Below are 14,639 nucleotides of genomic sequence, written 5' to 3'. Positions count from 1 at the left end.
CTAAGTGAGTTCACTTAAGCTATGTTTGTTGTGTTTGTGTTCATGTTCATGTGTAAGTAGTTAGATACTTATATATTATATATTTATGTAGATATATATCGGCAAAACTATGTAGTATATAAAGTACGATTATAAGAATTATGGTAAGTGTGGGGGATAATAAGAAGAGTTGCATTTGAAAGTTTGCTTTGTAGTTGCAATGGGTTGGTTCACGTACGAAAACGTTTGGAGCGCGCTAAGAACCTGTAAAATAGGAATATAAAAGAGAAGAGCCCAATTTGATACTGAGTGAATGGGAGGACGACCAACGTTGATGATCTCGCACTATTGCCACTGCCAACTAGCTATTGTAGAAGCCACTGTTTGAAAAGAAGAAAACTTGATTTTTTTGTTTTTTTTTGTTTTTGTTTTGTGCCTAACAAAATGGTTTGTTAATTTTAACGAAAAAGTGTAAAAAAAGCAAATAATATAGAAAAAAATACACAACATATGAATGTTACAACAATAAACCACAAAAAGTAAAAAAAGGAAAAAAAAAGGAAATCAATAATGAAAAGCAAAATTTAAATGTTAATGAAATTATGAATATTTTTGTTTTGGTTTTAGAAAGATTAACGCAGAATCTGTACATTACCGAAATATACATTTATGGCTGAAGCACGTTTATTGGACGGTAGGGAAGTTGTAGCAGAAGATATTAAAGTTGTTGCTGTTGGATAATATGACGTCAAACGCTTTGTATTATTTAATTGCTGGAAAATTTTGGTTAGAATTTTGAAGAAAAAATAACGAGCGCGTTGAACCGATTGAATGTAGTGTTTGTTTACATTAGATGCCGTCGGCTAGTGCCGAAGTTGAAAGAATGCTCTGCATTAAGACATTTGATGGAGCTGTGTCGAATTTTTAAATTAAAAAAAAATGTTTTTCTAAGCTAATCATTTCAATCAAAGTCAATTATTATCAATAGAAAACAAACTTAATATACATTTATTTTATCTTAAATTAGTATTAAGAATATTTAAACGAATGACAAAAAATTATTTAGTTTAAGCCAATAATTAATAGAAATTATGCAGTTACTTTTGCATACATTGTTACTAACATTAAAAAAAAAAATTTTATATTTTGTATTCGTATTTCATATTCAAATTCTCATGAATTATTCGTAATTTATTTTTCATGAATGTAATATATTCGTTTATTGTGTTAATTTTTTTTAAAATTATTATTCTTAGCCCGAGGACTTCAAAAATTTCTTTTCATACAGAGCACCCTGCTTTTTTATGTATTGACATGAATTTTATTGTTATGGAATCAAAATAGAACAAAAGAAAAATTATTAAAATGCATTAATAAATTGCGGATGTGGGGTGTATTAAAATGTTTTAAGTTAATTTTATTTGCATATCATACAACGAAGTAGATATTTTTACACAAAATTTGGTTTCAAACATTTTTATGTTATCTAATTTAATTTCATACAATTATTTGAATTTATTTGACGGCCAAATCTAGTAAAAAATTTCTAATTTTTGCACAATGCTTTTAAAAAATATTATTTCAAAGTATTTTTCTTTTCAAAAACGTCTACAGATTCTATAACAATAATTATTAATTAATTTAGGCGCGCATGAAAAGAAAAACAAAGTAAATAAAAGCTTAAAAAAGGAAAAAAGTTATCAAAAAGGTGTCATTAAGAAACTGTAGTAAGTATTATGTATTAGAGTAACGGTAAATATGTATGTAGGTACTGTAGTATGTACTATTTGGGACATGGTGGCTTAAATATATAAAGAGACAAATGCGAATACTAAATTATGTATTTTTTAGTAGCTTAAGGAAAAAATGAAGTAAAAATTGTTTGAAATAAGTTTTGTTTGAAATATTGTTTGTTTTGTTCTATAAACCAGTACCCTAATGTACAGTTGGTGAAGCATATGCAGCAGGTGTGACGAGATGAGGCGAAGCTAGGCGAGGCGAGACGAGACGAAACGAACCCTGGTGTGGTGACGACAGCAGATAACAGCCAGCCGCTACGGTGTGGAGCAGTGAATAACTTGGTGTTGTGACTTTCAATACTGCAGCTGGAAAATCGATAAGCATGGGTGCTTGTATGCCTTCATTTTTAGGCTTAACTTGTTTTATTTACTTATTTCTTCCATACAACTCGTGTATCTATGCATTTTCTTTGCATACCGGTTAGTCAGCTGCTGCAGTAGATATGGAAATCTATGCCAGTTTAGCAATATTTGAACGCAATCAAAGTCAAATCGGTCTCCTCTCTGGACATCTACATGTGGGCGTGTGTGTACGCTTAATTCGCATAAGCTTTTGTGGCAAATGATTTCGACGACAGCAATTGCAGCATGTATGTTTGGTATTGTTCTTTCTATAGATCGCTTTAAATGTCATTTAAATTTATTATTTTTTATGTACGTTTTTTTTTTTTTGTTTTGTTTAATTTTTAATATACGCGTATTTTTCGAGAGATTCAAGTGTTTCGCATTTGTGCATTTGCAAAGTAACGTAGTGTTTTGGTGGCATCGTTCGACGCGCAACATTTGCAATTGTCAACATTGAAACAGCTTGAAGTTCAAATATGCATTCTCAATATATATAGATATTTATATATTTTTATGTATGTATGTGAATATACTTTCGCTTTTCAATTGATTTGATATCACTCACAAATACCTAAATTGCTAGGAGAAGGGGAAAATAAAGTAAAAATATTTTGTGATTAGTGTTGAACAAAATCCTTTTGTGAGTTAATGACTTAGCTCATTATTGTGATTTGCTGATTTTTTTTTCTTTGTTTAATCTTTATTTTTTTAAGTTTTTATTTTAGAACACAGAGCTTTTTTATTTTTGTATTTTAATTTTTTTTTTTTTGTTATTGTCATTTTTATTTGCGTTCAACAGTTTTATCAGGTGAACATTTTGATATTTTTCTTACTGTATGTGATTAAATCTCCTAATCACAGAAGCAATCAAGCCAAAAAAGACTGAACGTTGAAAAGCTGCCTATCAAATAAAATTTGGGTCCTGTGTGAAAAAAACTCTATAAAAGTTTTGTGTTCGTTGTGGCTTGCTTGTTGAGACTTCAAGTCTTCCTTCTCTGAAAATCCAATTTGTTACCGTTGTTTGTTATTACTTCATACAAATATTCAAATACAATTAAATATTGTATACAAATAGTAGTGAAAGCAACTGCAAATCAAGTAAATAGCTTGCGGAAACTAAGCTGTTTGTTGGGTATAAAGGCTCATCTAGCAGTTTATTGTTGTTTGATTAATTGTGATTCAGGGGAGAACACTTCTTCTTCTTCTTTTCAGTATTAATATTTTTTTTTTGCTGCATCGTTGGCGGTCTACCGCATGCCAAATGTAACCAAGAAAACTCTGCGCCAACATTCAAACATCACACATTCACACCGACAAACTGCATTGGAAGTGGTAAATTCGACTAAATTCGCACAAAAATTCTTTTCCGATTCTTCAACATAACAAAAAACAAGAATTGTGTTATTTGAGCAAAACAACTACCGAAAAAAACTAAGGAAAAACGTTAAGCCAACACACTAAACCATTAAAAGTGAAACCAATATTGTATGCTAATAAATAGAATGTATGTAGCTGCTGCTCCTTTGTATTGTATAAAGCAATGAAAAAAAAAAAGCTCAATTAACAGAGTAAGCAATCACACATCAAAGTTGTCTGGATTAGATTCGGCGATGGCGGTGGCGGCAGCGACGTTGTCACAGTGTATGATAAACGTCGAATGAAATATTCTGCTTCTAAAATGTTGTACTTGTTTTGTAAATTGTCGCTTTCAAGTTGTGTTTTTTGTGGTAGTAAGCCCAATTCGGGATATCCTCAGTTGATTAAAATGAAATAATATCCCAAAAACTGTGCATAACTATTACTTTCGAATAGCTTTTTAGGGCTTCGTCGGCAATTGCTGGTTTGTATATACTTAATTTTTATATAAATATTGTATTAATTTAACTGCTATATTGTTTGCACGCTTAAAATTAGATTTTTTTATCGTTGAGCTTAGAAAGTATATAAGTCAAATTTATGCGATATTTCAATTGGTTGCACTTTTTCAATGATTTACGTGTAGATATGTGTTTGCAAGCATATAATAAATATATATAACGAGTTTAATTACTTTTTCTTTTTTTTTCACTTACTTTGTAACAGAAACAAACAAATTATAAACTATAGAAAACAAATTTTTAAAGGAAACGGTTTTAACAGGAAAAAAATTGTAATTTGCATGAATCGACATCAGCGATTTAATTTAGCATTTCAGGAAATAATAAATTAAACACGTAAAAGCTAGAAATTATTGCCATATCTATGAAATATCGCAGTAAATTTCACGCTGCCTGTGAAAGATGTATGCAATTATTCCGATTGTGGCACGCAGCTCTGTGCAAAGTTGGGGGTATATGACAACTGGATTTTGCTGCTATAAGTAAACTGCATATAAGTTACGTAAAGGTACGTACTATCACTATGAAAAAAAAAATCTGCCTTATATATGCATTTTTTGCTATTTAAGTCTTATATATGACGTGTCATAATTTTAAAAATATGTTTATTATTTTATGCATTATTTATATAATAGTAATTTTTCCAATTAATATGCAATTGCGTAATCTTCATTTAATCTACATTTTTGTTTGATTTATAACGAAAGTTTTCATTTCTAACCTCAAACTGCCTGCCTGCCAACCTGTCTACTCGTTAAATGTACTCTCTCTATCTTTCATTGTTTTGTTCGCCTGTTTTCTATATTTTTTTCACTTCTCGTTTTAAATAAAAAATGTTTTAAAAGCTAAATGTAAAATAAACAAATAAATACCTTGTGCCGCTGATAAGCTACCATGCAATGCCGCTGAGCTTAATGTGGTTGCAGCTGCCAAGGTCGTGTAACTACCTTTTGGCGTGTAAACGAATGCGTGTGGCTCGCTCTTTTTGCCACTGGAAATAATTATCAATTGCACTGTGACTGGTTTGATTATATTCTGATGTATATAGGGTGGCACAACGCACACCAAATGGGTCTGTTGGGAGGGGAGGTAGAGATATTGTAAATTAAATTGTACATAAATAATAAAAAGCAAGACTGACCTGTTGTAAATATTCCTTATCTGGCAACACGGTTTGCTCCCACAATGCACCGCCTAAATGCTGTCGCACAGCTAATTCTGTTGCAACTTCATTTGGCGGCACACTCTCGTAGGTCTCTTGGAAGAGCACATGTGTGTCTTTGAGAAAATTCTTGCCGATAATGAAAAGTTCGAGTCCACCATCTACAGGACATGAAGTTAGTGACTTTTTACATATTTCCGGCACACCTGGTGGTTGTGCTGTAAGGAGGAAAAATGAGGTTATGTTGATGTACAAAAAAATATAGATTTTTTATGAAGAATATATAAAATATGCTAAATTAAATTTCTATATAAAAAAAATTATTTTTTGAATAAACTTCGTTCTGTTCCTTTACTTTCTCTCAAAAGTGAAGCAACAAGAAACAAATCTTAATTTCGCTTTCACCAAAGGATTTTATGTATATGCAGGATTGGTACTTAAAGTATCTTTAAAAATACACTCTTGAAGCTAAAATATTTTAAAATAAATTTCTGTATAAAAAAAAAAAAAGAATTTTTGAATAAGTTAGCCTTGTTCCTTTACTTTATGTTTAAGGCGAAAACAAAAATATTATGTTTTGGTCTTATTGTGTGGTAATTTTTTTTTGCGTGTAACTGTATTTAGAAAATAGCGATATACTATTTAAGAATTTTTGAAATTTTTTAAAATTGTATCTAATTAAAAATTATTATTTATTTTTTTAATAATTTCATGCCATTTTATCGATCGCTTTTTACAATTTTTTGAACATAAATTAAATTAAAGAATGGGAAAGTTAAGAATTACAGAGGCATCGTCATCGCCACCCACTCATTCTTATAAAAATATTAAAATGTATCTGGGATTTAAAAAACTTACTGCAAATAATAGGATTTGAGCAGACTTGTAGCATTTCCAAGGTGCCATCGTCATGTGTTAGCTGTGTGCGGAATACCATGCGGCAGCGTGTTGATTTCTTTTTATTCTTCTGCGCCAAATGATCCGGAAATCGGTGTTCCACATCAACATTACGTTCCTAAAATATAAATGACATTTAACAAAATATTAATATTAATAAAATACTCAACACCGTGGTGAGGGAACGCACCTTGAGTATGCCAACGCAATCGCAAGTAACTGTCATATCAGACTCTGGTTTAAAATCGATCTCAATGACCATGGTGCCGTCCACTTTCTTCTCATTACACTGTGTGGAGTTTTTACCAGCCACTTTGCAGGCTTGATAGAACATGTGTGGTGCCACGCGGCCGATATCAGTGCCAATGAATACTTGCAGCACAGCGGGCTTATTGTAGCCAGTGAGACGCACGATGGGAAAACCATTGCCGCTACGATCTTTAACAGCGCCACGGCTGCCTTCAGTCTGATAACTGCAAGAAATCGAATGAAAAAATATATAGTCAAATAGTCAACATATAGTGGATCGTATAAATAAACTTACCGCGCACGATGCTGTTGCTCTGGCTGAGAGACAATTTCCAGCTGCACTCGTCCATTCGATGAGGTCACTATAGTATTTTGCGGCACCGCCGGCTGGCGCTTATGTGCTACTCTGGTCATGGCGCGAGGACCTGTTGGTATAAATCTGCAAAAGAGAGAAAGAGGGAGAATATTAAGTGCGTTCGGTAAAAAATTTATACATTTTTTTTTTTTGTTGATTTTTCGAAAAGTTAAGATGAGCATGAAATGGCAGTGACTATAGTGTAGCTTCGTGTACTTCGTGTCGTGATACAATTAGAGGTTAGGACGAGTTTAGATAAATATATAGTATGTATGTTTATGTATATACACTTTAAGAAAGAAACAGTAAGCGTAAGTACATACATTTCTTTTTAAATAAAAATTCATACAAACTTTTTTCGGCACAGAAAACTGTTAATAGATAATAGATAAATAATGTTCCAGGTTTGCGCTTTCAGCAATTTTGTTTAGAGAACACATAAAAATACATATGTACATATAATATCGAAAAAAAAATCTTGTATACAAATAAAATTTTGGTTTTAGTTGAAGCAAAATTAAACAAAGCAAACAAAATTCTCTTACTTTGTGGGTGCCACTGCGGGTAGCAGCATCAATGTTGGTGGCGGTGCTTCAACGGTTGGCGCTTCCAAATTGGTGGCGCTAGCAATTTTTCGTATAAAAGCATCTTCACTACATGCATCGTCATTGTCGAGCTCCACAAAGCTTTCGAGCTTTCTACGCTTCGTGCTCGTTGAATTGCCTTCAGCATATTGTGGTTGTTGCTGTTGCTGCTGTTGCGTGGTTTGATTTTGATTATTGAGACCGAACGGCTGACTGTTAGAATCCGAATTCAAGCGCTTGCGATTGTAATCATTGGAGTCATCAGTACAAAAATCATCGAAATAGTCCTCATCGTCCGTGGAGTTGACAAATGGCAATTTCTTGCTGGGTGTTGAACTACACACAAGTACATGCGTATGTGGCGTTGTGGTTGTTGGTGGCATAAATTGGCGGTGGCGTGTATTTATGTTTATTTTGGTATATTTTTGTCGCAGGTGTTGATGTTAGAATGTATGTATGTGTTTGCATTGAATGGAAGCAATTAGTTTTATGTTTGTCAATAAGCTTTTTATAAGATTTTAGACGCACGTGTATTGCATAAGTAATATAAATATATGGTGAAAATTTTGTGGGTAGAGATTTTGCTGTTTATTGTATTATAATACAGTTAACATTAAATGCCAAACTTTTTAAAAAATTTAGATTGTTTGAAAAATTAAAAAACAAAATATGTACAAATATACATATGTTTTAAAAATACACTAAAGTATTTTATGCAATCGTTATCAATTTGGGAGAACTTAAAAAAAAATCGCAAAATTAAAAAAAAGCAAATTAATAATGTATTATATTTTATAGTTAGATGAAGCATCTTTAAGATTTAAAATTTCCTTTACTTTATCAGGAATAAAATATTAAAAATTATTTCTTCTCTTGCTTTTGAAATAATATTATTATAAATTATAATTTTATAAATTGGAAAATTCACATTTTAATCGTGTTTTCAATTTGTATAATTTTTTTTAAAGAAATGTCACTATTAGGCTTCATTAATTTTATCGGGTGATACAAATTAAAGGTAGCTTTTGAAAATAATTTTTTAAACGCGTATGCTATTACTTTCGTATATACTTATGTACATATGTATGTACATGCATTTGGAATCAACAGAATCATAAAATATGTTTTTGACTCGAAGTAAATATAATTTTCTAATAATTGGAGAATGGCGCTTGAAGAAAGTGTTACTCTTGAAAAAATCAGCTTTATCAACTATAATGTTAAAAAACAAACGGCTTTCCAGGCTTAACCTAATTTTTTTTTATCGCAGAAAGAAAGCAGGAAATTTCAGTGAAAATAAAATACACATTTGTATGTATACATACATACATATGTATATTATTATTATTACATATGTATATTATATGTATGTCCATGAATTAGAAACTCAAATTGATATAGCCCTTAATTTGCACCATTAGCATATTGTTGTGATTTTCGGCTATTAACTTGGCTATGAAGCCTATAATCAAATATAAGTATGTACTACGACTGTTTAACTAAAACACTGCGACACGTGGCGATATGTGCATAATAACTTAATGGTTGCGTGTATATGCTTAGATATGTACACAAACAATTATACACAGCTAAGTATACATATGTATGTAAATATACATGCATACATATGAAGCACTCTCCACTTCCCCAACGAGAATTAAGGTATAAATAAACAGAGCATACATTAATTAGGCATTAGTTAAAAAAAAAACAGCAACAATGTATAAGTTTGTTGAATTGTTTGTATAAAAAACTAGCACTTAATATATGCAAGATTGTTCTAATAACCAAATAGCCTTCGACAACTGGGCACGTGTTAGGCTCTGTCAACGGAGTGTGGGCATTCAATTGGCATAGGCGTAAATTTAGGCATTTACATATGTACATGAATATAAATAACGATGTTTGAAATTTATTGATTTTTGAAAAATGACTTGAAAGCAGCATCTCTATGCACAAATTTCACCAAAAGGAATAAGTATGTATACAGAGGTACACCACATGGTGGGTGGGATGTATTAATAATAAAAATTTAAATTAATAAGAAAAAATTAAAATTTTTTGTAAAGTAAATCTTATCAAATAAATTACTTTAGCCCTTCTATAATTCACAGCTTTGTAACTTGTGCCATTAAAACATTTTTTCAACTAGACCAAGTTGCGTCAGTTATATTTTAAGCGCTTTTCCTTGCATTTAATTACGAAAATTCGTACTGAATTCAAATAAGATAGAACAATTTATCACAATAAATACTTATGTGTGGGCAATATAAATGAAAACTGAAATATGTAACTAAAGCACTGCCGTTTACCTACTTTAAATTAAAACAAATAAACACAAAATCAACGAAAAAAATACGTATTTACGTAGAAACTCAAGTGAAGATTTCAAAGTGGCGATACGGTCAGACAGAAAACCTGAAAGTGCGATTCACAAACACTCTTATATACATATATATATTTGTATGTATGTGTATAGTATGCAAACATGCATATATACTATATAAATAGCGGATAATTCATACTTAGGAGCTTTTCGATTGGAACGTTTGTGTGACGCCAACAAGTTGCAAACATGAACTGCCTCAACAAAAATAAAAATAAAGATTAAATTAAAAAACAACAGCCGAGTAGACAGTATATGCATATAGAAATAAATGAACATGCATGTGCATGTGTTAAAATCCTAAACAGGCTATTAGACATTTGATTTGAAATTAAGCATTAACGCGAAGCAAATAGCAAAACAAAAACTAAATCAAAAGTACTTAAGTTAAATAAAATAAATGATAATATAAAAATTAAAAATCCGGTGTCTCGTGTGCGTTTTCGGTCACTTAAGTTATTCGTTATCACTTGCAGTCTTCCAAAATTATTTATCTATAAGCAACTACGTGCGTATATTTGTATTTTGGCGGACCTTAAAGCTTTTTATTAAATAGAAAAGTGACTTAGTTCGACTAGACGTTTATTAAATATTTGGATATAGCAAATATTTTCGGGGGAGCACATTGTTTTTTTAATTTACAAACAAGATAAAACGAAAAACGTTAACTATGGGTGCCCGAGCTATAACACTCTTCATAGATAAAAATTTAAGTATTATATTATAAGCTCTGCGAAAAGGACATGTGACAATTTCAAATTGATCGCTCAAAAACTACGGTCTAGTTCGCGTAAAACAGACGGATATTTCGCTTGTTACCCTGATCATTTTTTAAATTAACATACGAAAGTGCCAGATACATTAGTTTTTTCTTCATTAATACACCCTATGCTGAAACGTAAATAATTTACTCAAATAACAGCGAAATTTAGTTTTTCAAAGCTTACAAAATAAGTAAATTTAATAAAATATCAATATACATACATATGTATGTACATATACATACACATATATATGAACACACCTCGTATATAATTCCTATTGATAAATAATTGATTAATGTAGTCATTTAAGGCATCACTCTTTTTACATGTACATACATGTCTGATAGATGAGCACTTCCACAAATAAACTAGACTGTTTAATGGGCCATCTGGAATACAACACAAAACATATCCAACAACTTTTATTGCTTTGTTTGGGTTATTGAAACTTTCATTTTTTATTTAATCCCCCACCATTAGAAACACTTTCGGTTGACAACAATGATTTGCGGCGAGCGAACTCTATGCATGCATTAATACTACGAGTATATACACTTAACTGATAAGTCGGCGGTTTATTACCTGTTACCTAGCGTTGGAGCTGCTATTTTACTACACTAACAAACAACAACAATAATTTTCGTGATTTTTCCTCCCGTTGTCGTCATTATGACTGATAAGATATCGATATGTAGCGAGAGTCTACTATATGCCAGTGTATGTACATATGTAACATTATTGCTCTCTTACAACGATTCGTTGCAGAAACAGTAAATGTAAACAAATTAAATAAAACTGCTGTAATAGCGGCATAGAACATGAATAACAGCACCTGCTTAGAATCAACAACGCAGAGTGTAATATATGAATTGTTTGCAAATAAAAATACATACATGCATACATACATATGTATGTGTATTGTAAAATGCAATTACTAATACACTTGTAATAATGCACTTGACAGCCCCTCATACAGATCGGCGCACATAGTCACATCCATACATACACAAAGCGGCAAAAGGCTCTATTGTCACCATGACCTACAATCACTCAGTTTGCCTGCCCACTCACCTCATGCCAAGTTATCGCAGCAACGCTTTTGAGTTGCGTGCAAACAAACACAAATTGTACCTCAATTGCTTTGTAGTTACAATAAAGATTGTTCTTTGTAGATAGCCATGTAAAAATCTACAACAACAGCAACCATTTGTATAGTGTCTTTTATCACTCTACAGACAACAAAAAATCGAGTGAAGTAACCCTCCAACAAGAAAAAATGTGATTTGTTTGAAGTTGTTATTGTTTTCATTTTGGCACTGATAAGGGCAAACGAATTTTAATCTCATTTTCCTATTAGAAAATTTCATGAGTTATACAATTGAAGGGCCGTTTTTAAGATAAACTGAAGTTCACGTGAAGCGGATGTGGGCCGTAAGTGCTTTTATTACAATGTATGCAACGAAGAATAGGTTGGATGGGTTAGGTTCGTTTGGAGATAGACACTTTTGTTACTAAATACAAAAATTTAGATATGTAAATAATGTACCTAACCTAAATGGATAGTAATGTACGACTAAAAAGTGATTTATTGTAAAAATTCAGGAGGAGATTATGTGCAGACCAAGAACTTTTTCTTTTACGTTTTCAAAAGTTTTAAATTGCTTCAATATTCAGTTTAGAGTTATTAGAAAAATATTTGATTACAAAGTTGATTGGCGTGCAAATAATGTATGCACAACTACAAAGCCGCATCAAGTTGAAAAACTAAATAGAAAATAAAAAATACTTGAATTGGCAGAACCAACTATGTAAACAACACGGTTGCAAAGCAACTGAAAAAAATATCAAACAAATAAACTAAAAATGCAACCACATATGAAAATATCAGTTAGTGAAGTAATTGCAATCAAATGCAATGGCAATAGCAATACGCGAAAAAATTGCAATAGCAATTGTGAAATTATAAAAAAAAGTCGACATTTAGCTTCTTTTATAAATTAGTTAACTACGACAGTAGAATAACACAAAAATCGAATAGGTATTTAATTTTGATCAAAAAGCAACAATAAAAAAACTGACAATAGATTTTCTATAAAAAAAGTACACACATTTTCCAGAAAACGCTTCATGCTAATAAAATTTAAAAAAAAAACAACATGTTCAGCGTGCCACCAGGGAGAGAGAGTTCGTGTAAGGATGGGCATGAATGAGCATACAATCATGATTACGTCTAAAAAGCCTATAATATTTCGTTAAAACATTATGCGCTGCGTACGTACCTTGAGGCCGGTATGGCACGTATGACATGCGCCGAGTGTGGCATGGCCGACGAGCTGTGGTGATGACCGTGCCCATGATGATGATGATGATGGTTATTACCGTGATGATGACCACCGTTGCTACTGGTGTTATTATTATTGATACTTAGATTGGTGGCAGTGTTGTTGTTGTTCTGCATAATATCGCTGCTATTGCCCGGGCTACCACTACCACTGCTGCTGCTGCTACTGCTGCTGCTGGCGCTACTACCACTGGCCGAATGCAGGTGATGATGGGCTTGTAGTTGTTGCTGCTGCTGTACTTCAACATGCTGATCGAAGCCAAAACCGCTATCATTGGAATTATCACAGGGCGGTGGATGCGGTCGTGGTGGGAAACGCTTGCCAGGCACCAATTTACCAGGACCAATCTAAAGAAGAATTTGTGTGTTGGTATTAGAGAGGTTACACATTTTACTTAATAATATAATAAGTTAAGGAATCATAAGCACTGTACTAAAGTTAATCCATTGTTGGAATAAGCCATACTATCACTTTAAGAAGGTAATATTTTCTACAGTAATACCTCAAGGGGTACTTTCAGTACGTACTGTATATGTTTTTTTAACTGGATGAGCAAAAAATTACTAACATTTTCGGTAAAATTCAACTTTTTTTAAATGCCTCAATATTGTCAGCTTTTGAGTTACGGGTACTACCATCTAGTTTAATAAGAATTTTGCTGAATTAGCGTTTACGATTTTTTTTTTTAATTTTACTGTATATTCTTATAACACTATGTCAGTATAAATATACTCTCAAAATTTTGAAATCAATTGATACAGTAGTTTATTTTAATCAAACATCTCCGTCTCACCAGGTTTAGACACATACTTCAAGGTGAATCCTACCTCAATGTTTATTTGAATGATTTCGTTTCACTAATAACTTTATAAAATATATATGTATTTATTGCATAAGTACATACCCGCGAAACAGAATGCAATTTACTCGGTATCGCCTTGCCCGGATATCGCTTCGAGGGCGTACGAAAACCTTTTCGTTGAATGCGTGCTGTCATCGTTGATGCCGTCGACATGGTCATACGCATACCTAAAAAAAAAAGAAAAAAATAAATAAATAAAAAGCTCGAATTAATAAAATAATTAATAAAGTTATCAAAAATTATCACTAGACGCACATTATCAGCCGCATCTGAGGGTCGAGCACCAACAAAGAATTGCAAATCGTAGAAAATGCTTAACGTCAGGGGAAAGCAACAGATATGTATGGTGTGTAGACATGTGCTGCATACGAGCAGACAGCATTTTTAATGTTGATAAAAATGTAAGTACAACGCCCTCAAGCAAAACCAATGGGTAAATATACATAATTAATAGCATTAAATAAGCACACGCATATGTATGTATGTTTATATGCTTGTATAAGTCTATATTTGCTAAATGTAGAAGCCCATAAATATAGCACGCTATGGTATGACAGCGCCTGTTATCGCAGAACCGAGTTTCAGTGATGCCTTAAGCGGGGCGCCTGCCAAAGCGCAGACAGTCGTTGAAAGCACGAGTGCCATGCACAATAATAAACAACTTTATATGTTTATACATACATACATACATATGTATGTACGCGAGAGTGATAAGTGACAGATCAGCAAACCAAATCCCCGCGATAATCAATAAGTTTTTAATTATTTCATAGGCGTAATGCACTAAGTATTTATAAATAGGTACATATTTACAAAGAGCGGGTCGAAGCCTAACTAAAACTTTAATAATTAAATCAGCTTATTGCAATAAGTAATTACATTACTGGAAATTGTGTAAATTAGGGTGAACTGATGCAGTGATTTTTTGGCAGTCTATTTAGAATTTCTCTCTTTTTCTGACATAAAAGATACATATGAAACAAAATATAAGAAATATGTATATTTAAAAAAAAGGATATTAAAAAAATATAATTAAAA

The 14,639-nt window shown here is 32.0% G+C and overlaps 1 protein-coding gene across 8 annotated transcripts in view; it reads right to left on the bottom strand.

The window, feature by feature from the left end:
* The window catches only part of LOC108966412 (nuclear factor of activated T-cells 5), a 79,861-nt gene that overhangs the window by 8,506 nt on the left and 56,716 nt on the right, over positions 1-14,639 (bottom strand). For 7 of the 8 annotated variants that reach the window (XM_018929288.1, XM_018929289.1, XM_018929282.1 and 4 more), the window contains 8 exons: positions 13,644-13,768; positions 12,677-13,086; positions 7,209-7,583; positions 6,604-6,747; positions 6,250-6,532; positions 6,021-6,177; positions 5,142-5,380; positions 4,873-5,074 (listed from right to left, as the gene is read on the bottom strand). In XM_018929288.1, coding sequence (XP_018784833.1) covers positions 4,873-5,074; positions 5,142-5,380; positions 6,021-6,177; positions 6,250-6,532; positions 6,604-6,747; positions 7,209-7,583; positions 12,677-13,086; positions 13,644-13,768 — 1,935 coding nt within the window. The remainder of the gene's footprint in view (positions 1-4,872; positions 5,075-5,141; positions 5,381-6,020; positions 6,178-6,249; positions 6,533-6,603; positions 6,748-7,208; positions 7,584-12,676; positions 13,087-13,643; positions 13,769-14,639) is intronic. The other variant, XM_018929290.1, reaches the window with a different exon arrangement.

The sequence above is a fragment of the Bactrocera latifrons genome, unplaced genomic scaffold, assembly GCF_001853355.1.
Source record: "Bactrocera latifrons isolate USDA-ARS-PBARC rearing strain unplaced genomic scaffold, ASM185335v1 scaffold_16, whole genome shotgun sequence".
NCBI lineage: Eukaryota > Metazoa > Arthropoda > Insecta > Diptera > Tephritidae > Bactrocera > Bactrocera latifrons.
This window is presented reverse-complemented; position numbering and strand designations above follow the sequence as displayed.